The 26707-nt window shown below is 35.7% G+C and overlaps 1 protein-coding gene across 4 annotated transcripts in view; it reads right to left on the bottom strand.

Annotated features, from left to right (window-relative positions):
- UBE3C (ubiquitin protein ligase E3C) overlaps positions 1 to 26707 on the bottom strand; it is a 183893-nt gene that overhangs the window by 144159 nt on the left and 13027 nt on the right. For 2 of the 4 annotated variants that reach the window (XM_007504677.3, XM_007504678.3), the window contains exons 2-7: positions 19654 to 19785; positions 12113 to 12166; positions 7690 to 7764; positions 6928 to 7074; positions 4065 to 4180; positions 639 to 796 (exon numbers count right to left, since the gene is read on the bottom strand). In XM_007504677.3, the coding sequence (XP_007504739.1) occupies positions 639 to 796; positions 4065 to 4180; positions 6928 to 7074; positions 7690 to 7764; positions 12113 to 12166; positions 19654 to 19785 (682 nt within the window). The remainder of the gene's footprint in view (positions 1 to 638; positions 797 to 4064; positions 4181 to 6927; positions 7075 to 7689; positions 7765 to 12112; positions 12167 to 19653; positions 19786 to 26707) is intronic. The other 2 variants (XM_001364910.5, XM_056799969.1) reach the window with 1 other exon arrangement.

Raw genomic sequence — 26707 nt, 5'->3', positions numbered from 1 at the left:
ATCTAAACAGTATATGTGTATTACAGTGACAATATAAAACTGATAACAGGAATTTTTGTCTATGTACTATTTTCTAGTTTCTGAAGGACTAAATACTTTACAAAGCACAATTATCCTCATCTTGCAGATGAGAAAATTGATGCTTAAAAAAGTTAAATGCCTTGTCCCAATTACGTGAATAACAAATGGAAGCAGCATAAAGACTTACATCCAGGTGTTCTCTTTAGCACACTAGGCTACCTCTCTGAAATCAATTCCCTTAAAATACAAACAGAAATCAGTCTTCTTGAGTCCTTTCAGCCAAAGCTGATAGCATAAACAGAATCTGAAATAGCAAACATGGTCTCATTTCTAAGATAGTTAAGAAAATTATTCCGGAACTTTTCCAATTCTTCCCCCCCAAAGGTCAAGATTACAACGAAGGTCAAAATTTTACATCTTACACAGATGTATACAAATATAAATGCTTTCCAACAAAGAATCATCAATAATTCTATTACAAGATCCAATTTCTAAAGGGGATAATGTTTATATATAACTGATTTAAATCTATTTTAAAATGTGGTTAAGTAATATGAACTGCATTTATTTATATATATCAAAATGACTACAATACTCCTATCACATCTATTACTGACCTTTTTGAATCATGTAGTGCAAAATTTGTTCAATTACTGATGCCACATAGCTGGCATCTTGTAAAACAGGTAAATATGTGTTCTCAGATGAAAATACCTCAAGCATTCTCATAGGAAGTGCAACATTCAAACTGTCATCATTACAGTTCTGTAGTAACCTGTAAAGGAAACACAATTCACACATTTACTAATAGCATACTACTAGTACATAATACATAGCAGAAACTCCAACATAATTAACAAAAAATGTACCTCTGACTTTATAAAATTCATAATATTTTCATTTGCTAGTCCAAAACCCAGAATCTTTCCAAAAGGGAAATGTTTAAACTCTTGTCCTAGTCAAATATACTTCTTTTCTTTTTCCTCTCTCCAAAATCTAGTTTTTTATAAAACCAGAGTACAACCTGAAGTTATAAGGCCATTCTGTGGGATGATCAGGAAGACAATCAAAGAATGTAAGGCAGGCAAAATCAATACCACCATTAAAAAATGTCAAAACCTCTTTCACATGTTTCCTAGTGTTTTTAAAAATATATATGTGCATATATATATTTTTCTATATTTCCCCCATCAACATTTTTTTTTGCTTTCAACGAACTTATTATAGGGTGGAGCCTACATTCACAAGATCATATGGTTTGGGAATTAAAAGGAAACTTAACAATCAACACCAATATTTTGCAGGTGAGGAAATTGAAGTTCAAAATGGTTACGTAGTTGCCCTAAGATCAAAAAAGTTAGTAAAAGTGGTAAAGTCTGTATTTAAAACCAGGTCTTCTGACTCCGAATTCTAACAGTGGGTCGGCTGCCACCAAAGTTTGGGCAGGAGCAAGAAGCTCAATAGCAGGAGCAGGGGCAAAGTGAGTAAGTGGAAGCAAAGCTCAGAACAAACACTTGAACAAATAGTGTAAGGCAAGCTGACCATCTTCCTGCTGACTGCACATGGCCTTTGCTTGAACTCCATGTAGGAACAGGCCTCACAGTCATCACTTATAGGCAGGCAGCAAGAAAGAAAATGTGGCAAAAGTGGGACTTAAAACAAGACACAAAAGACCCTAAAAGTATGAAGAATGTATTCCTCATCCCTCTGGTTGCTCAGTGTGGACCACAAGAATCCAGATGAAGTAGTACCAATTGGCTGTAAGAGTCTTTTGTTAATAAATGTATTTGGACTAGCATTTATAAATCAGTCTGTTCCTTGGAGGGGCATATTTTTACAGTTATTTTACATTTCAACAGGATAATATACTACTGTGAAATAAAGTGTATTAAAGATAAAGAGTATAAAGATATTTGATCTTAAACTAACCTACTGATCCTAATGATCCATCTAGCTGCCTGCTACCTGACAACTGAAGAAAATATTAAGATCCTTGAGAAATGTAATGAATAAAGCAGTATGCTCACTTCAGTTTGCTAACTGTGGTCCTACCTATACGGTTCATGACTCACAAGAAGCTTAAGAATCTTCTGAATACTTTCACTATTAACAGTGAAATACACTAGAGTTGCTTTCCAGTGCCAAGGCCATAATCTATCTGCCATAATACTAGCTAATCAATAAACAAGATCACCAGTGACCAAATTAAAAATGTTGATCAGCTGGTTATTTGTGGCATGGGAAGGCACTTACAAATGACAGAAAAACTAATAAATATGTTCAGAAATATGAAGCCAGCAAATAAATCAATACTAAAGACTCTGAAAGCACTTTTGCCATGCAAATGAATGTTTTTAATGAACAAAAGTAAAAACAAAACAAGGAAAAACAAAGAAAAACCACACAACAGTCCTTGACTTTAAGGAGCTTCTATTCCAATGGAAAAGATAAGATATATAAACTAGAACCCAGGGGATGCTGGGTGGCTCAATGGATTGAGAGCCAGTCCCAGAGAACCTAGTTTCAAATCTGGCCTCAGATACTTCCTTAGCTGTGTGACCCTGGACAAGTCTCTTAACTCCCATTGCCTAGTTCTTCTGCCTTGGAACCAATACACAGTACTGATTCTAAGATGGAAGGCAAGGGTTAAAAAAACAACAATAAACAAACCTAGAACCTAAAGACAAACATAGAATGGAGAACTTTAGAATACCACTAGCAACTAGGGTAGCCAAAGCAGACATAGAAAATTTGGAAAATAAGTACAAAAGCTGAGACTAGAATATTAGGTGTAGTAAATGTGTAGTAATTTTGAGGTCATGCTTATTCTTTAGGTTATTATTACCAAACTGATGTTCTAATAACTAAGTTTCTGCTATAACAATAATCAACATTCAATAATTCAACAATAATTTAAAAATCAATAAACAATGGTTGACAACAATAATAAATCAGAAAATGGATGGAATTTAAGAACATAGTTTGATTATTCTCTATAAAGGAAAGGAACATGTCTCCTCTTTCCTTGGCATTTCCCCATAGTGCTTATTAATGCAAGACTGTGTATACCTGAAAATTTTAATTGAATTCAATGCTTCAGTATAAAAGGTTAGAAGGACCAATTTATAAATTAATATAATTTCAGATATAAAGCAATGCTATGATCTCCAAAAGCCTAAAAAATTAGTTATTCTGAAATACCAAGAATTCAAATTACATTTAAAAGATGATTATAACAAACATAAACAGCATTTTTTTGGTTTTGTTTTGAAAAGTAGCAAAAGAAGTGAGAACAAATAAATACAATTTTTATGGTGTATTGCAATGTTTTAAATTAAGCTCACTTTCATGGTTCCATGTCAATTTTCCCCTCCCCACTTTTAGTTTATTTGACAAACTGTAATAAGAAGGTATAACTAACTGGTTCCTCTTGAAAGACTAGTCAGTCCCTGCAAAATGTGTGTTATCTCAGGGCTACAGAAATTTGTTTCTAAAGAGGAGCCAAATAAAATAATTGATCTGTATCTCTCAGGAAATCAGTTTTGGCTTTTATTTTTATTTTATTTTTTAAGCCTTTACTTTCTGTCTTGGCAGAAGAGTGGTAAGGGCTAGGCAATGGGGGTTAAGTGATTTTGCCAAAGGTCACACAACTAGGAAGTGTCTGTGGCCAAATTTGAACCCAGGACCTCCCATCTCTAGGCCTGACTCTCAATCCAATGAGTTACCCAGCTGCCCCCAGTTTTAGCTTTTAAATAAGATTTCCTGAGAAACTACATTAATGGTGTTGAATATTTGGGTTTTTCAAAAAATCTAATATTCAAAGAAGACAGTCTGAAAGGGTTTTTAAATAATCACTCAAGACATGTCCCTGCCTACATTCTGTAATCTGAATCATGTACAACACTAATTTTTTTTCAAAGCCTCAAAGAGGTTTGGGTTTTTTGTTTTTTAAAGAAAAAAATTTCCCTGAAAAATAAGATAAACTTTTAAGACAGAGATTAATATATTTTATTATGAACATTGTTAAACAATAATAACTTTACCTGCAACACAAGCCCAATAGCCTCTTTATTTGAAATAAGCAAGTAAGTTTGTCAGGACCATCCAGTTGCTTAACAAATTGAGAATTTTGTTTAATTAAATTCTGACACATCCATATCTGAAACAAAATGTATACATTTAAAATTAATAAACAAATATTTAGCACCATTTTCCAATGTTATACGTAATTTTCTGTATATATGTGTAGTTGAGCAAAATTAGAAATTATGTCACCTATAGGTATCTATAAATGTATAAATAATATAAATGAGTTTTACTTACTAGCATATATATAGCAAGTTTCTATCCTAAAAAAATGTAAAAGCATTAAGTATTACCAAATTTTACTGGGATGAGCTAACTATATCGAACCCATGTCTATCGAACAGTTTACCCTACCCATAGTCAACCCTACTTTTCAGCCCCTGAACAATATTCCACAACGCAAGGGTGTATTAAAACTAACAAAACTGAACACTTTTATCCATAGCTGAAATGCTTAGGATATAATCAGAAGCAAAATATTGATTCAGTACTAATCATCAAGTAGCTTTCTCTGCAATAAAGAAGCTAAAAATCCACAATTCTACCATTGTATTATCATTTCAAAATTACAATTGACCACAAAATCACCAAAATAGAAAATTATCCCATTAAAAAAATAGACCTGTCTATAAAAACAACAAAAACACATTTATTAGTTCACCACAGTGGCTGCCTCCATACATCCTTAGTCACAAATTCCTAGAAAGCACAGGGTCCTTCCTCCTAAGACCAAAAAAGAATGTTACTCATGAAAATACTATAAATTATACCTATTAATAAGAAATCTTCCATTTTCTCTACAGGGTTTGAATTTTTATGAAATGTAAGACATTTTGGAATTTCATATGACTTATTTAAAACTGGCTTTATTTTAAAAGAGCAGCTTAAATAGACATTTTTAAACATTGCAAGTGGTATTTTCTGTGTCTAATATCTTAAGTTTACTTTGACCACAATGCTTTAATAATCACAATTAAGTTGAATATGTCTTAAGTGAGGCAGAAATCAATTGAGATCTATTATGAAGATTAAGTTAATTGCAGACAAACACAAGCTTTCAGGTCCTTCTTGAGGTATTGTCAGTAATCCTGTCAACATTTTCCCAAAACCCAACATGTTACAAACATTTTCTGCATAATTTAACATGTTTTCTTCCATCCTAAGATTTGTTAATCTCTTAACACTAGGAGGACCACCAGAATTTAAGAATACCTCAAAGGACCAAGCTGTATCAAACTGATGCAGTACATTTTTTAATCTATAAAGCAAAGAAAACAGAAATAGTAGGATGAAAATTTTTATTTCAAAGTAAAACTGTATTAGGTTTGAATCAACTGAGCATCTGGTACCTCTAATGTTGAAAAATAACAATGTTTTGCTTACAATAAATACAAATTATAAGCAGCCAAAGGGCTATTTGAGGAGCTACAAAAACAGTATTGTCCTTGTATTCGAAAAGTAGATGTGGGTCAAGTAAGAGTGAGAAATATGCTAACTCACTGCAAAAGGGAAAGGTTTGTTTTCAAACACACACATTCTTATGTTTTAAAACATTTATTGGTCTTGGCTTTGTATATCTGTCTTACTCTGTAACAGCATCATTATTCAAAAGCAGTGTGGGACAACAGTGGATAGAGACCAGCCTCAATGAATACTTGAGTGTGATGAGAGGCAAGTCAAAACCTCTCAAGTGCCTCAGGAAATTTTTAACAACAAATTGTTCATGTGCAGTGGGAGAAGAGTTTCCAAAACCCAAGTTCTCCATGCAAAGAGAATAAGAGATCTGGACCAAATATCTATCTATAACTGAACACTTAACCTCAATTTTATATCTGAAAGATGCAAAAAGAAAATAAGTTAATTACAATTTACTCACAAAACCAAAGATTTTGTTATGGTGAATAAAAAACTTACGGTAATATTTTGCTTATCCCAAATATTTATTCTAATTATTTTAAATAAATTTCACATATAACTTCTGTGCAAATTTATAAGAGAATAATACTTGAGAAACTAATAATCTATCTTGTACCTCCAGACTAAAAAATTTTAAGGAAAAACAAATGAGAATAAAATATTAGAAAAGGAGCATATTTACCAAGTATATTCATGAAGCATCATCAAAGAATGTTTCAACTAAGTGAATTTTCCACATTTCTTATTGTTTCAAATATAGGCCCAACTTTTACAAAAATATGCTTTTTGCTATCACCTTTGGCTACTTCAATGCTTTTCTTTCTCATGTACTTCCTAGTTCATGATTATACTCTTAGAATAACTCCCCAAAAGAAAAGGGAAAAGCATTTCAAAGTGCTTTACAGTGAATCCCAAGTAGAATGTAATTGGCATCTGCTTTAACATTCATATCTGTAAATAACTAAAAATATATGTGTTAAGCTAACTTAACAAAATTAATCTAAGAATTTCTCAGAGTGAATGTTTACCCTAAAAATTATATATTTCCATTTTCCTTGACAATCGACTACAATACAAAAACATTATTTTAAAATACTAATTATTAAATGCATCTATAGAGGAAGTCTTAAATTCTATTCTAACTATATATACTCCCTTAAAAATATTCTAAATAACTAAGCCAAAAGTTTATTAATTTATAGCAAAGTTTTTAGTAAGTGATAAAACTATTACTCCCAAAACAACCAATTTTGTATTTGCATTGTAAATGGCTAAGTGTTCCAAACAAGCAAATTTTTGCTGCCAGATTCAACATCTTAATTAGCTGTTTAATAATTTCAAATAAAAAAACAGCTTCAAAATATTTAAAGGTAAGACTTTGTAAAGCTTTATGTAGAAACTTACCAAACGTTTTGAATCTTCATTCTGTTTATAAAAAAACAGAAGCTGCCGAACTAAAAGGGTCAGGTTGGGCCCATTAGCAATAGAAAAAGTTCCACCAGACTGTGCCAAATTAGCACACTGATCAAATTCACTTCTTTGGATAGAATACTTAAAAAAAAAAAAGAAAGTACAAACTTTCAATTATGTTCTGAATTAATTTTAAACTATTTTTTATTACTGTTGGGAATATTAACAATTAAGTTGCTATTACTTTAAATTATCTTATCTCTGCAAGTTCAATAAAAACAAGGTAATACATGGCTCTTAAATACCTACTAAAAGATAATCATCCACAGCTTCCTTCTATTATCAGCTCTGTTTATATATAATTTAAACCTTTGTTTATATTTTGTTATCTGCATTCAAACTGTTGCTAGGTAATTAAGAAACAAAAGTACCTCATAAAATGTTAGGAAAAGCTTATATACCATTCCATTTTCACTTGTACTCTAATGCAAAAACATTACAAAGTATTTTAAAGTTAAAATTTTAAATATATCTTACTTAAAGATGTCATATCATGTAAACAACTGCTCTGATGTTAAAATCTTTTATCTACTCCAGTGAAAAATCATTCTTAGGGGGAAAATACCAACTCTTTACTTTTATTTGAAGAGGCTTATATGTTTGAAACTAACATTCCTAGCAGCAGCCAAAACATATCAAAGTAAAGGGTTGCACATGTTTTCTCATAATTATTTTGTAGTGTTAAGAAATACTTACTTGCTGTTTTCTGTCTCTATAACCTCGGACAAAGGACTGAATAATTATTGCATTTTTCAGCCTCCTCCTTTCTTCCTAAATAATTAAATAAACAACAATTAAACTAATAACCAAATTTTAAGTTTAATGGTTAGGAAAGGATCACAGGAGGGACAGCTATATGACTCAGTGAATAGAGAACTGGGCCTAGAGATGAAAGGTCCTGGGTTCAAATGTCGCCTGAAAGAGAAGATTTTACACAAAGTTGAGATGGAATGCTGGAGAAGCAGAGGTGACAGACAGGGGCAGTTGGAATGTTCAGGGGCAGGGACTTCTGGGAGACCAAAGAACTTTAAGTTCAGTTCAGTTCTGAACCCTGGAATAAAACAGCTCCCATTCCCACCTCAGGAATGGAAACCCATCATTTCCTGAGGATTTCAAGATCATATCCAATGCCCAGTGACTGTTTACTGATCCTGTCTGCTAATTCAAGACTTGTGTGAACTGACTGGACATTCAGCTGCCTGAGAGGGTTTTACCCTGAAGGGCAGGCTGAGTCAGTCTTGAAGCCTGAAACATCTCCCTCCATGCCTAATATTAGATTAGGTTAGCCAGCATGGGAGAATCAAGAAGACTGAGGTTTCCAGGGCAGGAATCTGTGCTTTTAGCCTAGGGAACCCTTGTTTGAACTCTTCCCTAACCTCACCCTTGTTATCCTATCCCAAATAAATAGCTCTTGTTCATAAATAACAGTCAGATCTTTAAAGGAAAAAGAAGGAAGGTAGATGGGTGAAGGTTTTGATCCGGGAGGGAGATCTCTATTAGATCCAGGTTAAGCCAAATCCTGGATCAAAAGTCATTGATTTTCCTCTAGCAAGGGCTTTGACTAGAAGGGCATCCAGGGGGCTTAGGTTTCACAAATTTACCTAACCAGCCATCAACTTCCACTCCTGTGGTGTTCCCTGATCTGGTAGAGACCTCTGCATTTGTATGTGCTTCCACCTTACCCAGTCAAGGACAGAGGGCAGCCATCAGATCTCTGTCCAGATAGGGAAGGAATACACTTAGTAAGGGTTACCTCATCAGCACATTCTGACTAACCATTATACCATCATCCCAGGTATTCTCATCCTTTCCCTTTAACGGGCCTGAGATACTTCTTACCTGTGTGACTCTGAGAGGTCATAACCCCCAATAAGTAGCCCTTGCTGCTCTTCTACCTTGGAACCAATATTAAGTACTGAGTCTAAAATGGAAAGTAAGGATTTTTTCAAAAAAAAAGAGAAGAAAAGAATATATGTACTAATATTCCTTTTTTGTTGTTTTTCAGTTGTTTCAGTTGTGTCCAACTCTTCCCATTCTCACTTTTGAGTTTTCTTGGCAAAGATGCTGGAGTGGTTTGCCATTTCCTTCTCCAGCTCATTTTGAAGATGAGGAAACTGAGGCAAACAGTTAACTTGCCCAGGGTCACACTAATATTCTTTACTTTTATAAATGTTTTATAGTTTCAGAGAACCTTGGTTATTTATGAGTTTATATATTATTCTCACAACAACCCTGTGAGGTAGGCAAAAGTATTATTATCCCCATATTACACATTTTAAAAAAAGGAATCTAGACGTGAAAGGTTTGACCAAGGTCCCATTATAGCAAAGCCAAGACTCATACTGCTATTCTGCTTAAATGTTCTTGAAATAAGTCACAATATTAATGTCCAGTAATACACTAATACTGTCTAATCTCAGCTGAACAATCTTTCTACTCCATGAGCAACTTGCTATTTCCCTATTACCATCCTCCTAGTCACCCAGCTCACAACCTGGTTGCAATGCTCTCCCTCACCTCCGATCAGTTTTCAAGGTAGCCAGGTGGAGCAGTGGATAGAGTGCTAGGCCTAGAATCTAGCAGACCTGAATTCAAATCCAACCTTAAAATCTTACTACCTGTGTGACTCTGGTTAAGTCACTTAATCTTTGCCTTAGTAACAGTATATACCTAGTAGAGTTGTTCTGAGGATCAAATGAGCTAATATTCTAAAGTGCTTAGCCCAGAGTAGGGTCTTAATTTTATTCTCTTCCCTTTCTACCTCCTTTTCCAGTCTTAGTTCTTATTCCTCTCCATTTACTACACTATCATCCAGTGACACTAGTTTCCTTGCTGTCACACCATATGATACCTTGTATTTTCTCTGGCTGTCCTCCAACTCTTGAGTTCTTTCTTTCTTCATCTCTTACCTCATACCTTCCCTAGCCTTCTTCCCAGATTCAGCTAACATCTCACTATTCACATGAAGCCTTTCCCAGTCCTCTTTAATCTTAGTGCTTTTGTTGAGACTATCCCCAATTTATCTTCTATCCATCTTGTTTGTACATAATTGTTTGCATCTTGTTCCCTCTGTCAGACTGAGAGCTTCTAGATATCAGGTATTGAGTTGGATTTTGTTTTTGTCTTTTTTTGTATCTCTAGTGCTTGGCACACAATGCCTGGCACATAAGTAGGCACTTACTAAATACTAACTGATTCAGTTTCAACTCCCACTCTATCTGTAGAAGGAACTCTTACTGTCACAGCAAGCTCTCTATCTATACCCCTGATAACAATCCCTTTAGATCATCACATCTCTCTTTATTCTTTAGATTCTTCCCTACTGCCTATAAGTGGGCACAGTTCTCCCTCATCAAAAAAAAAAAGGTTTTTATTTAATATTGCCATCATCCCCAAAGCTATGATTCCATAGCTTTTCCCCCTTTTCTTCTTGGCCAAGCTCCTAAAAAAAGCTGTCTATAGCACTGTCTTTTCTTCCTTATTTGCCATTATACTTATAACCTGGTTTCCCATCCACAGTTTAACTGAAAGTTTTCTCTCCAAGGTTACTAACAATCTCCTGTTAAATCCAAAGGTCCTTTTCCATTTTTTTTTTCAGATAAAGGCTATGATATAGTCTCCTGACAGGAAAGAATCCATTCCTAGGAAAACGGGGACTGTGGAGAAATTCAGATTGAGCCAATTCTCTCCGCCCAGAGCTTATTCTGGTCAGTAACCCCAGAAAATCTAACAACCTCCAACTCTTTAAGTGGGATGCAGAAGCCCAGCCTCAGAGGTCTTAGCAATGGAAGGAAGAAGGGCAAAAGAGTGAGAAGAGAATCCAGAGAAAAGCAAAAGAGAAGACAAAGTCTCAAAGAACAAAATTATTCCAAGGGAAATATTCATCAGTAAATAAGCCAGTTCATGACACAAGGAAGAATGAGCAAAGAAAGGCCAAGGAAATTTGGATAAAATCCACTCATGAAAAAGAAATCTGCAGACTCCTCAAAGACCGTGAAATAAGAAACTCCAAAATGGTTGAAAAGAGAAACAAAATTATTAGAATATTAAAGTAGTAATAAAATTAGCTCAGAAATCATAGCTCTCAAAAAAATTTTTTTAAAGAAAATAAGAATAAAGAACTTAGAAGACAAGATGGTCATTCCAAAGAAGTAGAAGCTCTGAACAAGCAAATGACAGATTGAAACACATATGGAATTTATTTATTTATTTACATGTGAAGAATCTAAGCTTTGTTGTAAATCATCTCTGAAACCAGAGATCTGAAAAGCTAAAACCAGAAAATGTGTTTTGGAAGAGGATTCTACCCTTTCATCCCCAGAACTACAATTCTGAAATCTCAAATTAATTCTATAATTTTTCCCTGGAAAAGAGTATGTCCATCTACTGTTTTATTATTCCACTAACTAACTATCCCTGTAACCTTTCAAACCATAATATTCCTCTTTGGCCAGCATTCACCTTTCTAATAGAATGTAAGCACATGAGAGCAAAAACTGTTTTTTTCTTTTGTATTTGCATACCCAACACTTAGCATAGTACTAGGCACAAAGCAAATGCTTAATAAATGCTTTTTCATCCATTTATTTGCAATCAAGTACTTCGAAAAAAGTCATTCCTTTTTTTTGGTGGTGGTGGAAAGGTAGTAGAGGAGGTCTAGCCTGTTATAAGAAATACCTAGGTTTAAATCCATCTTTGACATCTTAGCAAAGTCACCTCTCCTAGCTTCAGGTTCCAGGCTGTACAATGAGAGTAATAATATGCACTTCTCTGTAATGTTACAGTGTAAAATAAGTTCAAGTATGTCTGGCACATTGTAGACTTAGACATGCCATATCACTTATTACTATTATTATTTTGAGAAGTTACTTTTTCAAGCATTGCCCCAAATGTTTTTTAATAGAAAAGTATGCTGAAAAAAACTTAGCATAAAAAGCTTACCAACACTGGGTATCCCAGGAACTGTTTCATTTTTTTATCTTTGTATCTGAATTACCTAACATTACAAACAGTAGGTACTAACTAAATGTTTAACTCAACTGAACTGTGATATAAGATTTTAAATATATAACTATTACAATGAATAGAACTTCAAATATCACCATAAAGTCTATTTTACCTCTCTTTTCCTTCTCTCCTCCTGGGTACGATGCAAAAGAGATGCCTTTTCCTCCTAAAATAAAAATACAAAAAAAGTATTATTTTTTTACTTTTAAAATCTGCCTTATTAAAAAAAAAAAACAACTGTATCAAACTTTGAAGCCAAAGGACTTATCTAGTAAACATTCATTCAATCTTTTTTTAAAAAACACTACCACATTTTTTTTAAACCCTACCTTTAAAGCATTTAAACTCTAGTGTACAAATAATTTGATAGAAAATGTCATTTTTAAAGGCTGAAAAACTAAAGCACAGAGAGCAAGAAAAAAAATTAAAGGTATGTTTCAATGTTTTTTGTTGTTTTTTTTTTAAACCCATACTTTCCATCTTGGAATCAATACTGTATATTGGTTCCAAGGCAGAAGAGTTGTAAGGGCTAGGCAATGGGGGTTAAGTGACTTGCCCAGGGTCACACAGCTGGGAAGTGTCCGAGGCCAGATTTGAACCTAGGATCGTCCTCCTCTAAGCCTGACTCTCAATCCACTGAGCTACCCAGCTGTCCCCTTTCAATGTTTTTCTAAGAAAAACATCCATCTGATAACTCTAAAGTCAGTGAAAATTATTTCTTCATAGAGGTAAAAATGGAATTCTTAACAGAATTTTTCAGCATTCTAGATACCTTAAGCAGAACAATAAACTAAGGCAACCCAAAAGATGTTTCAAAAGATTGGCAAAAAAAAAAGATAGAGAATAGTATCACTAATATATATAACTTGATCCTTTTGAAATTTTGACAATTTAAAGTTATAATATTTGTCAATTAGAGGATTAGTAAAAATCAGTTTAAAAAGCAGTTAAAAGTTTTCAGAAAAACTGTTCCTTGAGAAGTCAAATGATGTGCCAGACACTGTGCTAAGGATACAAAGGAATACAGGCACTGTGCTAAGGATACAAAGGAAAGAAGGGAAACAAACAAGTAAATAACCCAGACCCAGTTCTCAATTCACAAGTTTAGTAGGGGAGACAACATGCAAATAACTACAATATAGGTATAGATTAAGTTTGGGGCAGTCTCAGAGGAAAGGCACTAAGATAAAGGATGACTCGGAAAAGCTTCCTTTTGAAAGGTGACTGAGGCTGGGAAGGAAGTCATGGAAACCAGGTGGGAGAGATGAGGAGAGAATTTCAGGTTTAGGGAACAGCCAGGCAAAAGGAACAAGTTGAGAGGTAGGTGTGTGAGTAGTTGGCAGGGAGGCCAATTTCAGTGTACTGCACTGGAATAAGACAAAAACTGAAAGGTGGGAAGAACTTTGGTTATGTGGGGAATAAAAAGTTCTTCTTAGGGTGGACATGCATCCTACAATCCCCATTAGGAATGAAAGCCTATTTAGGTTTACAGCGTAAAACCTCAAGAACATTTTGCTATTGCCACAGGCCCAGTGACTTGGGAGGCTTTTTATCTCATTTCAAGGATGAAAGCCACAAGGCCAGTGATGGCAAACCTATGGCATGGGTGCCAAATGGGCACCTGGCCACCCTCCCTCCCCACCCCTTACCACCAGAGTTTATTACTAGAAAGTCAGAGGAACTCAGGGGCAGAGCACCTCCCTTCCTCCTCTCCACTATGCTGCCCTACTCCTCTGTCCAGCAGCCCAATGAGAACACTTTTTCCCACTCCTGTGTGGGGTAAAGAGGGGGACAGGGCACTTAGTCTGTGGGGGAGGTTGGGGACAGGCCTGGTACTCCATCTCTAAAAGGTTCACCAACACTGCACTAGGCTATCCTACCTCTTATCTCCTCACACCTTTAGGAGTCAGGAGTCACTCCCAAGGATATGGTTACCTTTCTATAACCTCCCAGGTGGAAGCTTGTGATGAGTTCATGTTATATATCTTGCTGTTTTCTGATTGGGACAGACTTTAATGCCTAGATTGTAAGTCTGGCCCCCAGATAATGGGGTATCTGACAGAGAGGGAAGGGGATATTGTGTCAGGAACCTACATAATATTTGTATCTGTATCTATGCACTGACATTTGCTATTAGTGAATGCTCCCTTCCTCATGAGAAAGAATAAAGATCTACTTCTTCTACTCTCTGATTCCAGGTTTGATTGTAAGGATAATCCCCCACCCCCACTCAATTATGAGGGGCTTTAAAATCCAGAGAAGTTTATATTGGATCTGAAGATAATAGGAAGCCACTGGAGAAACAGAAACGATATTGGACATAAATACTAAGCGAGGGGGGAAAATATCAAAAGAGTGGGCAATTATTTTAACTTTTTTTAGTATATAGACAAAAATAAAAACACTTATAGAAATAAATGAATAGTTTATAAAATTTCAATTGGAGACCAATGTTCCAAATTTTTCTTATCATGAAAAACTTTATTTTCTGAATTTGAAATGTCTATTGCTGGCTTTAATAGCACATATACCAAATATTTGTTTTTAAAAAGTGCTCAAAGCAACCAAAAAATTCACAAACATTCATTAAGTGCCTGCTATATGCCAAAACAAAGACAAGGACAAAACTACACTTCCTACCCTCAAGAAGCTTACATTCTATCAAGGGAAGCAATCTATTCACATATAGGTATATACTAAAACAGATACAAGACAACACTTTCTGGAAGATATGAGAAAATTCTCACTAAAAAAAGTGGTGTTTAATGTGGATCTTAAAAGAAACTAAGAATTCCAAGTGGCAGAGCTAAGAAGGGTTAGGGGGAGGGGCTACTAGTTAATCAACATTCCTCACATATCACAGTTGTGTCCTGAAGGTCAATAAAAGAAAGGAGGCAGGTCTTTTGGGGGGCTAGTGGCAGACTCTGGGAGAGAGCAGACATGTGAGAGAGAGGAAGAGACAGGCTAGGCAACATGTGGTCTGAGAACTTAAAAGAAAGACATTTACATCTATGCTTATTTGCCTTTTCTATTAATAAACTTTATGAAAATTAGTAACTGGTAGACATAACAATTTTAATTATAACACTGGTATGAAAGCAGAGAATGAGAGGTAGAATGTTTTGTGTAAAGAAAAATAAGGTCACTTCTGTTGAACCAATGAGTGGAAGGAAATTATGTATAATAAAGCAAGAGAAGTAGAATGATGACAAGATGTGAAGTTTTAGATGTCAAAGAGCATTTATATATGATTCTAGAGAAAAAAATAAATCAATGCTACCTATGGGTGGGAGGGGAGAAGAGAAGATTACTATAGAGAAGATGGATTGGAGTGGAGAGACTTGAATCAGGGAGAGCAATTAAGAGTCTTTTGAAAAGTCATGAGGGGGCAGCTGGGTAGCTCAGTGGATTGAGAGTCAGGTCTAGATACAGGAGGTCCTAGGGTCAAATCTGGCCTCAGACACTTCCCAGCTGTGTGACCTTGTGCAAGTCACTTGCCCCCCATTGCCTTTAAAAAAAAAAAAGTCATGAAACATTTTTTTAAAAAAGACTGGGTGGGGGAAGCTAGGGCTAGGGACAGGAGGTCCTGGGTTCAAATATGACCTCAGACACTTCCTAGTTGCAGACCCTGGGCAAGTCACCTAACTCATTTCCCAGTCCTTACCACTCTTTTGCCTTGGAACCAATACACAGTATTGATTCTAAGATGGAAGGAAAGGATTTAAAAAAAAAAAAAGGTAAGGGGCAAAAACAAAAAAAAAACAAACAATCCAGTAAAACAATTTTTAAGAATTGCTAAAAAGTCCACAAAGTAGAGGTAGCTTAGTTTTATTATCTTTATTTCTAATTATCATAATCATCTCATTAAGCTATATTATAAAGAATTAATTGTTTAGCCATATCAAACTCAGTTTCTACATCTACAAAACAAAGGAGTTAAATTAAATGACCTCCAGTTAAAAATAACAACAAAACATGCTTAGTTCAAGATCTAAAGGCCTTAGTTTACTGGTCTTCAGACCCTTGATTCTTCTAACCTCTTATTCTTCAAAGTTAAGAACCAAAAAAGGAAAGGAATTCACCCAAGGTCACATTAAGCAGTAGTGGTTATATAGAAAGAGTCAGCAGTATAGGACAGAACAGGACAAGATACTGTTTCTGGTCTAAAAAGTCCAAAAGAAAATCCCGTGTTCCTAAGTAAACTAATTGTCTTCACCATCATTTTGGGAAAGGCAGAGGAAAGGAGTAGAAATCAAAGCCAAGCCAGGACACCCACAGATAGGGTAGTGTACCCTATGGCTAGAGTTAACAAACTCTGGAGATCAAAGCAGAGAATACCAAGATCATAAATCAATATATATTTATTAAAAATCTATGTGAAGCATAGGAATTTTTCATAACAAAAAAAAAATGGGGTGGGGGTTCACAACTCAAATGGATCAGTTGTGATCCCCTACCTGCATAAACTGATAGATTGATAAACTCTTGTCCACAGCGGGCCTACCAAAAATGCCGAAGGCCTTCCTCAGCTTCTCTTGACATCATAAGAATGCCAATGGAGCAATCTAACTCTCCTTGCCAGATGACCAGCCCATCTTCCCTTAGTAAAGTGCCTGGCACATAAGCACTTAATGCTTGTTTCTTTCTTTCCTATCTCTAATTTTATATTTCTTTGATGACATCTTTTACTCTTGTTCTTTGAAGTTCTTCATTGGTTATATAGATTGCAGACACAATGTGTTCTATTGACCTCTGTGGGATATTCATCTTTAACTTGATATTGTTGCATTTCACATTTAGAAGACGTATAGGAACACTGGTACAAAAGTAAAGGTTTTATGTAGAGGATGACTCAAATTGAGTCTTGGAGGAAATTGGAAAATTCAAGATTCAGAGGTGAGGACTGTTTTCTAGGCCCTAGGTGCCAATCAGGGCAAAAGCAGAAAAATTAGGACAGCATATGGTTGGGTCATAGAGTTCATGAAGAAGAATGCATGTAATAAAAGTAACTGGAAAGGCAATTTGGGCCAGTTCTTAAATGGCTTTAAATGCAAAACCTACAATTTTGTATTTGTTCTTGCATATAATCAGAAACCTTTACACAATTTAGGGATAGTAGCTCAGTCAGAACTGTGACTTAGGAAAAAATCTTTGACAGCTTAGCTGAAAATGAAATTGTATGGGAAAAGACTTGAGGTAAGGAGATCAATTAAAAGATTAGTGCAATAGTCTAGTCAAGAACTAATGAGGGCCTGGATTAGGGTAGTGGCTATGTGAGTAGAAAGGAAACAAAGAGATATTGGGGAGGCAAAAACAAGATCTGGCAAAGGACTAGATATGTAGGATGAGGGAGAGTGAGAAAGCCAAGGAAGTCAAACATTTGAGTGACTGGAAGGATGGTGGTGCCCTTGACAGAAATAGATTAAAGGCCTAGGGGGGCAGTCAATCCCAGGCACCCAGAGTTACTTTTTTGGAGCAGTTTCCAATCTGGCTAAGAAGATAAGATCCTGCCTTTAAGAAACACACACAGGCATTTTATTAAGAAAGCTGGGCCAGGCCAAACTCTAAGAAATGTAGTATCTGAAAGAAGGAAATCAATGAGGGTTGGAATGATCAAGGAAACAAAGTTGCCTACAGGAAATAATGCCCACACTGGGGCCTTAAGGAAAAAAAAAAAGAGTCCTCATATCATAGAATTTGTGGCTAGAAAAGACGTTCAAGAACTTTAAACGTTAGGTAAATGTAAGTTATTATTATAAGACCTAGGATATGATAGGAAAAGGAGAACTGAACTTGAAATCACAGAACTTGGTTCAGAATTCTGCTCCTGGACATATATTAAATGCGTAACCACTTAATTTCTCTATTCCTCACTTGTAAAATAGGTATAAAATACCTGTAGAATCTACAATAAGATTACAGAGATCGAATGATATAATAATAATACATACAGGGTATTATGCAAAATCAATTAACAAGCATTTACTAAACAGTGTTAGCCCAGGCACTAAGCTAACTGCTGGGAAGACAAAGAAAACTGAAAAAGAATCCTTGTCCTCACAATATGAATTTAAATTGGTACATATAAGATTAAAAATAAAATTAAAGAGGAGTTGGAAGGTAACCCTACAGCTAAAGGCATTAGCAGCCCTAAGGACTAAGAAAAGCCTGGTCTAAATAAATTGACATTTAAGCTAGATCTTAAAGCACTAAATAAAAATTCATTAAAAAGTCCTTAAAAAAAGGTCATTGATAAATTTCTAGAAACTCTTGAAGCTTATAAAATGCAAATTTTATGCAAACAAAATAACTATGTAAATAATAAATTTTAATAATTTGTCCTACTCAAAGGAAAAAACTATTTCAAAGATCCATTGGGTATTAGTAAAAGAAATAAAGATTTTAGGTAAATAACCTAACCTTTTGAAGCAACCATTTAAGAAATCCATGTCCTCTTATAAAACATTCTTTGTGACTACTATCAAAGATGGCAAAAGAAACTGGACTGAATCAATATGTAATAGATCATAGTACTCTCGGGTCAGGGAGTGAGGTCTAACTAGCTGCTAACAAAAATAACATGAAATAGTTCTTTAATTTATATGTACTTAATAAAAAACTTTTACATAATGTTAACACAACTCTGCAATTCTTATTTCTTCAGACTCACAAGGAGGCTGAAAAGTATCAGAAAGAGAAGACTGAGTCTCAAAACCAGATGAATTTGTATCTGATGTCTAGACACAAATCTGGGCATTTCTGTTTCTCAGGTCCATTATTGTGGGCAACTTCTTTCTTTGTCTATAGAAGAGGGAGCTATGCACCCATCTCACAAGAAGAAAGTATTTTGTTACAGGGGAAAGAAATGAAATGGTTGGGGTTGTAGAAGGGAAAGCACACTAATGAATAGTTGCAAGGGCTGTGAAATGGTTCAACTGTTCTTAAAAAAACAATTTAGAATTATGCTCCAAAAAAAGCACAAAAGTATATTTATACCTTCTGATCCAGCAATACTGCTGTTAGGTATGTACTCCAAAGAAAGCAGGGACAGAGGCAAAGGACTCATTTATACAACAATATACAACACAATTTACATCAGTACTTTTTTTAGCAAAAACTTGGCAAACAATATAGGTGCCTATCATTTGGGAAATAGCTGGATATGGTAAACTGTAAAATATAAATGTAATGGAAATTTATTCTAAGAAAAATGACAAATAAGATATGGAAAGACTTAGATGAAGTGATACAGAGTGAAATGAAGAGAACTAGAATAATTTACACAATGATCATATGAGGAGAAACAACTCTGAAAAAAATCAGACCAAGACAGTAACCAACCATTTCAAAAGACTGATAAAGAAAAATATGCCATTCAGTGAGGCAGCGGGTCAGAGCAGATAGACAGCTAAAGTTAGGAAGGCCTGTATTCAAGACATGCTTCTTATATAAAGTGTCTATGTAACCCTGAGCAAGAAACTTAGCCACTTAGTGTCCTGGGTAAATTCTCTTAAGACTGTAAATTACAGGACTGTTACTCATCTATCTGCATTAGTAGGAGTTTCCTTACAGGGAGTTCTCTACAGCAATAAAACCACAGATCTGGTCAAAAAAATAAAAAAACTAACAAAAATCATCAAAAAGGGAAATCACCTTCTCAGAGAGATGATAGACTAGAGGTACAGAATTAGGCATGACCAACATGTGAATTTGTTTTACTTGATTATATGGATTAGTTACATGAGAACTTCTACTGGTGGAGGAGGGGAATGGGTAGTGATAGACCTGGAGAAAAAAAAAAGAGAGCAAGAGCATCAATAAAATAGTTTAAATATACATTAAAGAAAAATGTACAGACAGGGACATAAATACAACAGTTTTATTACTACATTGCTAAACTTTCTATGTTTCTTAAAACTTTAACACAAGTTCACAATTTTTTATATAATTCTCTTCCCTATTCTTTATATCTTAAAATAAATGTTGATAAAGGTTAAATTTGCAATAAAAGGAGTGGAAAGCACTTTGTAAAGCCTGCAACACTATATAAATACGAGCTGTGGGCTTTTAAAAAAATCACCTAAGTTGAAATCTTATAAGCATCAGTGAGCCAGATGACATTGAGAAAAAACATGTCCTGTTTCTACCACAGAATCTGGAACCTGAGGGCCTGGATCAAAAAAGTCCAGTTTTGTTGCTTAGTACCTGTGTATAAATAATTTTAAAATTCCCTTGGCCTCAGTGTTCTCATTTACAAATGAGGTGACCGGACTTGATGATTCTTAAGTTCCTTACAAGTTCTACATCCTAAATCTAAATCTTAAATATTAAATGTCTCAGGCAACAGATATCATCTGTATATTGTGAAGATGTGTTCTTCACTCTCCCCTGCCCATCTTTAGATATATCCCACTTAAGGATAAGTGGGGAGTAATGAATCAGAAACCATTGACTTCTCCCTGGACAGTCCTAAACAAAGTTTTAGCTATAATTGGTCCATGTAAAATGGAAGGAAGTCACAGGAAGTGATGAAAAGGAATGGTCATTTAAAATGCCAAGAACTTCCTGTGATGACACATTTTACCTTCAACTTGACCTTGGAGGAGCTCTGGTTTAGGATTGCTTCTATTAGGACTACCACATGGGTGAATGAGAAAGGCTGACTACTTTCCCTGGCTTGTTCTGGAGATACCAGCCTCCAAAGAGGTCCTTCCTCTTAGAGAAGGCCTCATGGTTAAACCCTTGTTTAATTTGCCTCTGGGCCCCCTTTGCTGGGACCTCTTAAGCTCTGGTCTCTCTGATTTTCTTACTTTCACTCTTTCTCCTTTTGCAAATAAACTACCATAAAAAAATCATTTGGAATTGAGTAATAAATAATTCCTGGTGATCACACTCTTAAATAATTTAATCCAACCCTTTAATTTTAACCTCTTACATTCTGGCCCTTATAATATTAAGGGTCTTAGTACAGACTAGGATAAAGTAAAATCTCCAATGCTGCATATATTCTGACTTTGAATGCACCCTTGCCTTCCTATTTGGACTGTAGGAGAAACTGGAGTAAAAAGGGAAGTATAGTTTTTATTAGGCAACAGTAACAAAATGAAAAAAAAAAGGAGGGGGAGACCTGTGCTTCCAGCCTTTTATAGCACAATAGTACATACACTTGGAGCAAGTGGTAAGATATTTTACAAACATAAACGGCCTTTTGTCCCCCTTATCATCATAATTAGTGTCATATGCACCCATCCTAGTCAAAACTACATAAAGAGAAATAAATCAACAAAGTACATGGACACATATCAAGAATATTTTTCATAGTAGGTTGAAGTGTCCCAAAGCATGGTTGAGAAACCATGCAATAGAGTACCATTTATCATACCATTCTCAATAACCTAAGGATTCTTCCTTATTGATTAATCTGGTTGTAACATTATTCTTTTCAGATTGCTTATAGTCTCAAGGAGGGATAAGGAGTATAAGGGAATAAGGGAAGGAGGTTGGGAAGAAGGGAGAGAATTTGGAACTCAACATTAAAAAAAAAAGAATTTTAAAATATTATACATATAACTGGGGAAAAATGAAAGAGTATTTTTAAAGGGTAGGGCTATGTAAGAGAAGGTGGAGAGAGAAACGTGAAAAGCCAATAGACTAGGGCAGCAAGGTGACTCAGTGAATAGACCCAGACTTGGAAAAGGAAGTCCTGGGTTCAAGTATAACCTCAGACATTTCCTAGCTGTGTGATTCTGGGCAAGTCACTTAACCCCAATTGCCTAGCCTTTTCGATCTTCTGCCTTGGAATTGACAGTACCAATTCTAAGACAGAAGGTAAGGGTTTTTAAAATAAAAAAAGAATAAATCAGACAAAATTTGTAATAGTGCCTGGTAGTGGTAGGTAATATGTATGTGCTTATTCCCTTCATAAGCTTGTGGAAGACAGTAATTGTGGGGGTCCTTTCAGCAACCTCTTTTCAGGTTATTGTGAGGAACGTGAAAGGGAAATTCTTAGAAATGACTGAACCATTTCATTGGTTTTGAGTTTTTGTCTTTTTTTTTTTTTAAGATTAGGTGTGTCTCCCCACCATGACCTGGCTAGAAGCTTAGGAATTAATCACAGACCCAAGAGCAGGGTTATTTTACTCCACTTTAGGTAACTTGGCAGATCTCTTCTTCCTAGGGCTCACACCATATTGATTTTGAATTTAGTATTGCCACCCAAACACCAAAGCACAATACAACTTAAAATTCCCAAGTTTAAGAGATTACTTAGCCTCAGTCTCCCTAGTGGCTGGGATTACATTAGTATGCCAGCCATCCCTAATAGTTAATACCAAATAGTATCAGCTCCAAGGGAGTAAAAGAGTTCTCTACTACTGGAGCTGGAAAGCCTATAATAATACCACCTCCTATTAAAGTTAATACTGGACAGATTTAAAAAGGCAATGACATCTAGTAGCTTATGGTGGACTAAAGAGAGCTAAACAAAGTCATCAATGCCGATCACTAGAAGTATTCCTCTTATTTTGGCAGATCAGGTAGCTCAGGCCCAGGACAAAAAGATCACAAACTCTGCATAGCCACTGACCCAGTGATACCAAATGAGAGAAAGGAGGGAGGGAAGGAGTGAGGAAGATAGATGATTGATAGATAGATAGATAGATAGATAGATAGATAGATAGATAGATAGATAGATAGCAGTTTTTATGGTAGTAGCAAAGTACTAGAAACTAAGGGAGTGACCATCAGCTGGGAAATGGCTGAACAAATTATGCTATATGAAGCTATGGGATATAGAGACCAGATGGATTCAAGATGCAGAATCATAGCATAATTTTTGATATGACCAATGAGGGCATGTTTTATTTAATTTGCATATGCATGGCAAGGATATTGTTTTTGTTTAAAATGGAGGAGTATAGAGGAGAAGGAGACTGAGAAAATAAATCATTAATTGAGAAATATAAAGGGAGGGGTTGAGTCAAGATGGCAGAGTAGAAGCATGGAAAGCTTTAACCTCTCTGAGAATCCTCTCCTTAAACCAGCCTTAAAATAACACTTCAAAACAAATTACTAGAACCAGCAAGAGGAGAAAGTGAAGTAATTTTATGGCAGAAAACAAAAGAAAGTAGGCAGTAGGTCTGTTTCTTTGGAGTAAGAAAGGAACATAGCCTGCAGCCATCTAATTACAAGCCCTCCCCACTCCATCTACTACTCCAGGTTCTGAACCTGGGCCCAAGTCAACATGAAGACCATGAGACCCAACTTAAAAGTCAATAGCAGAACACTCCATCACTTACCCCTTTAAGTTCCAAGCCCTAGCTCAAGCCTGCAGTGAGGCCTCAAGCCCTAGCATAAGGCAGTCCACAGTGCACCCTGGTACAAGCCCAAAGGGAGCCCAGAAACCCTGCCCTGTCCTGCAATGAGGACTCAGACCCCAGCACAAGGTAGCTTGGACAATATAAACCCAGAGTGAAAATTAGAGCCCCTGCCCAAGACTGCAGTAAGGCCTGGAACCCCAGCACAAGGTAGCTCACAGTGCTCTGGGCCCTATAGGAGACTGAATCAGCAATGGGGTGTGGTTTTCAGAGCTCCCTGTCCACAGGTTCATCATACCACCTTGGAAGAACCGAAACTTAAAAACTCACTATATGACAAAAACTGCTGGGAAAACTGGAAAACAGTGTGACAGAAACTAGGTATGGACCTTGCATCCAATACTCAGGTGAGGTCAAAATGGAGATACGATATAGACATAAAAGGTGAAACCATAACCAAATTAGTAAAGCACAGAATAGTTTATCTGTAAGATTTATGAGGGGAAGAATTTGAGTTTGTACAAACAAAATCAATGTAACCAATTTTAGAAGGGAAACCACAAACTAGGGGAAAAAACTATAGCAAACTTCTCTGACAAATGCCTCATTTCTCAAATATATAGAAGTGAGTCAAATTTTTAAGATCACAAGTCATTCCCCAATTCACAAATGGTCAAAGAATATGAACAAGCAGTTTTCAGAGGAAGAAATCAAAGCTATTGATAATAATATGAAAAAATGTTCTAAAACGCTCTTGATTAGAGAAATGTAAATTAAACCAACTCTGAAAACCACTTCACACCCATCACATTGGCCAATATAATAGTAAAGGAAAATGATCAATGTTGGAGTTGATGTAGCAAAATTGGGTCACTAATGTATTATTGATTGAATTGAAAACAAATCCAACCATTCTGGAATGAGTGGGATATAATTTTTCTCATAAGAAGTGTTTCTTTAAGCTTTTTTAGCCTGTACCCCAATATTATTGAGAATCTGGATAGAAGTACTTCCCCTTAGACCTTTTTATATACCCTACTTCTCTGAAAACAAAACCTTTGGTCTATCTACTTTAAATTTCAAAGACCTTGAAGAATAGAGTGATTCTCTGGAGCCACAAAGTCTCCATCAGATGGGAATTCACAACTCAGTAATTTTCCCTTACCTCTGGAAGTTATTAAAGGTTCATGTTCCCTTTCCATATGTAAATCTTGTTGCATCTTTGAACTTACTCACTGTTCTTCAAACCCTAACCTGGAAGTCTTGGTTCGAATGACCAAGGGGGAAAGGACTGGGATGTGTGGGTGTTTCTTTCCTATGATTAAAAAACCCTATAAATTGGTACTCTGAATTCAATGCACTGGCATTCCCTAAGGGAAACAAAGCTGGGAGTGTCCTTTCATGAAAGAATAAACTGCTATCTTATACTTTGGCTTCTCAACCCCAAGTTTGTCCACTATTCATGACCCTGTCCAACATTTGGAGGGCAATTTAGAACTAGGCCCAAAGGGCTATAAAACTGTGAATATCCTTTGATCCATTAATACCTCTACCAGGTCTATATTACAAAGAGATCAAAAAAGGGAGTAAGATCTACAAAAATATTTATAATAGCTTTTTGTGATGGCAAAGATTTGTAAATTGAGGTGATGTCTATCAATTGAGGAATGACTGAACAAATTGTGGTATGTGATGGTGATGGGAATACTACTGTGCTATAAGAAGTGATAAGCAAGATGATTTCAGAAAAAGCTGAAAAGACCTACATGAACTGATGCAGAATTAAATAAGAAGAACCAGGAGAATATTACATACAGTAACTGTGCAATACTGTGGATTGAATGTGACTGACTTTGCTACAAACACCAATACAATGATATAGGACAATTCTGGAAGACTTATGAGAAAGAATGCTAACCACCTCCAGAAAAAGAATGGTTGTAGTAAAAATACAGATCAAAGCATCCTATTTTTCACATTAATTTGTGATTTTATTTTGGAGTTTTATTTTTTTGAGTATTCTCTGGAAATATGTTTTGCAGGAGCATACATGCTTAACCCATATCTAATTGCTCATTATCTCCTGGAAGGGAGATTATTTTGAATCTTATAATTAAAAAATATATCATGTTAAAAATTGTTATTACATACCTCGGGGGAAAAAAGAATGGAAACTTGTAGAAACCTAGAACTAGAGCTGAGGGTAGCAGCAAAGAAAAACAGAAATTTAAGAGTGCCCTCTCTAATGTGAAAACAGAGCTCACCTTTAAGAAAAACAAAAAGAGAAAATTACAACCTTGTCAACCTTGAAAAATACAGAACCAGTTAGAAAGTAGTTAGTAGTTAGAGTAGTTAGAAAGTAATTAGAAAGAGTAAGTCATCAAGACAAGGAAGACAAAGCTCTGATAGACCAATACACAGAGTCAAGTGCTAGATACTGCATTGACAAAGCTCTGGGCCTCTAGGAACAGTGTCTCTGGGAAAAAGCATCTAGAAAGGAGATTTTCCGATAAACCAAAGAACTTGGGGTCCTATATTCACTCTGGGGAATGAAGGATAGGACATACACTGACTGGTTACAAGCAGGCTTGAGAAAGAGACTGGTGTACTAAGGAGTGGCCTAAGATACAATGGGAGAAACTTCTAAGAAAAAGGGTACTTGAGGCTTGTTAATTTGGAAAAAGCATAGAATTTATTAAATAGAAAAACCAAGTCTTTAATCAGGAGAGCGTTAAGTGTTCAATATTTAGGCCTCCACACAATCAGGAGCCCCAAACCACACAGAGCCAAAAGCCCTGGCACTCAGGCACACTATCCCTGGGAGATGATAGCTCTGAGGAACAAAAGAATTTGGGAAACTTGTATACCTTTGGGGGAACCAAGGGACAAGGAAATATGATTGATTGGCTTTATAATGGCTACAAAGAAATGAGATTATCAGGGATAATCAGGGAGAGGCTGATGCTTTACAATGTACACAAAAGGGAAAGATCTAGCCAAGGGCTGGGCTACCTGAGAAAGGACTTTGACCCAATGGGAGAACCTATCAGGACCAAAAGGGTACTTAACATCTGATTCTCAAGTGACAAGGTCATACTTGAGGGTCTTCAGATTTCAAGTTGAGAGGTTTGAGTATTTCTATTACTCTTATTTAGGACTGCTTAATGGATGCTTGGTGGTCCACTGTTCAATCTAAGACAAGGTCAATCTGGGCCTTCTCTTAAGGCAAGTTCTCAAAGAGACAAGAGGCAAATTTGGGAGTTCCATAAACAAAGTTGACAACCTAAAGATATATTACAAGGGGTGGTTTCAGAAAAGCATGGGAAGATTTGTACAAATTGATGAAGATTTTAAGTGAATGAGACCAGGATAATAATTTTTACAATAGTAAA

The sequence above is a fragment of the Monodelphis domestica genome, chromosome 5 (genome assembly GCF_027887165.1).
Source record: "Monodelphis domestica isolate mMonDom1 chromosome 5, mMonDom1.pri, whole genome shotgun sequence".
NCBI lineage: Eukaryota > Metazoa > Chordata > Mammalia > Didelphimorphia > Didelphidae > Monodelphis > Monodelphis domestica.
The sequence above is the reverse complement of the archived record's forward strand: the minus strand, read 5'-3'. Positions and strand labels throughout refer to the sequence as shown.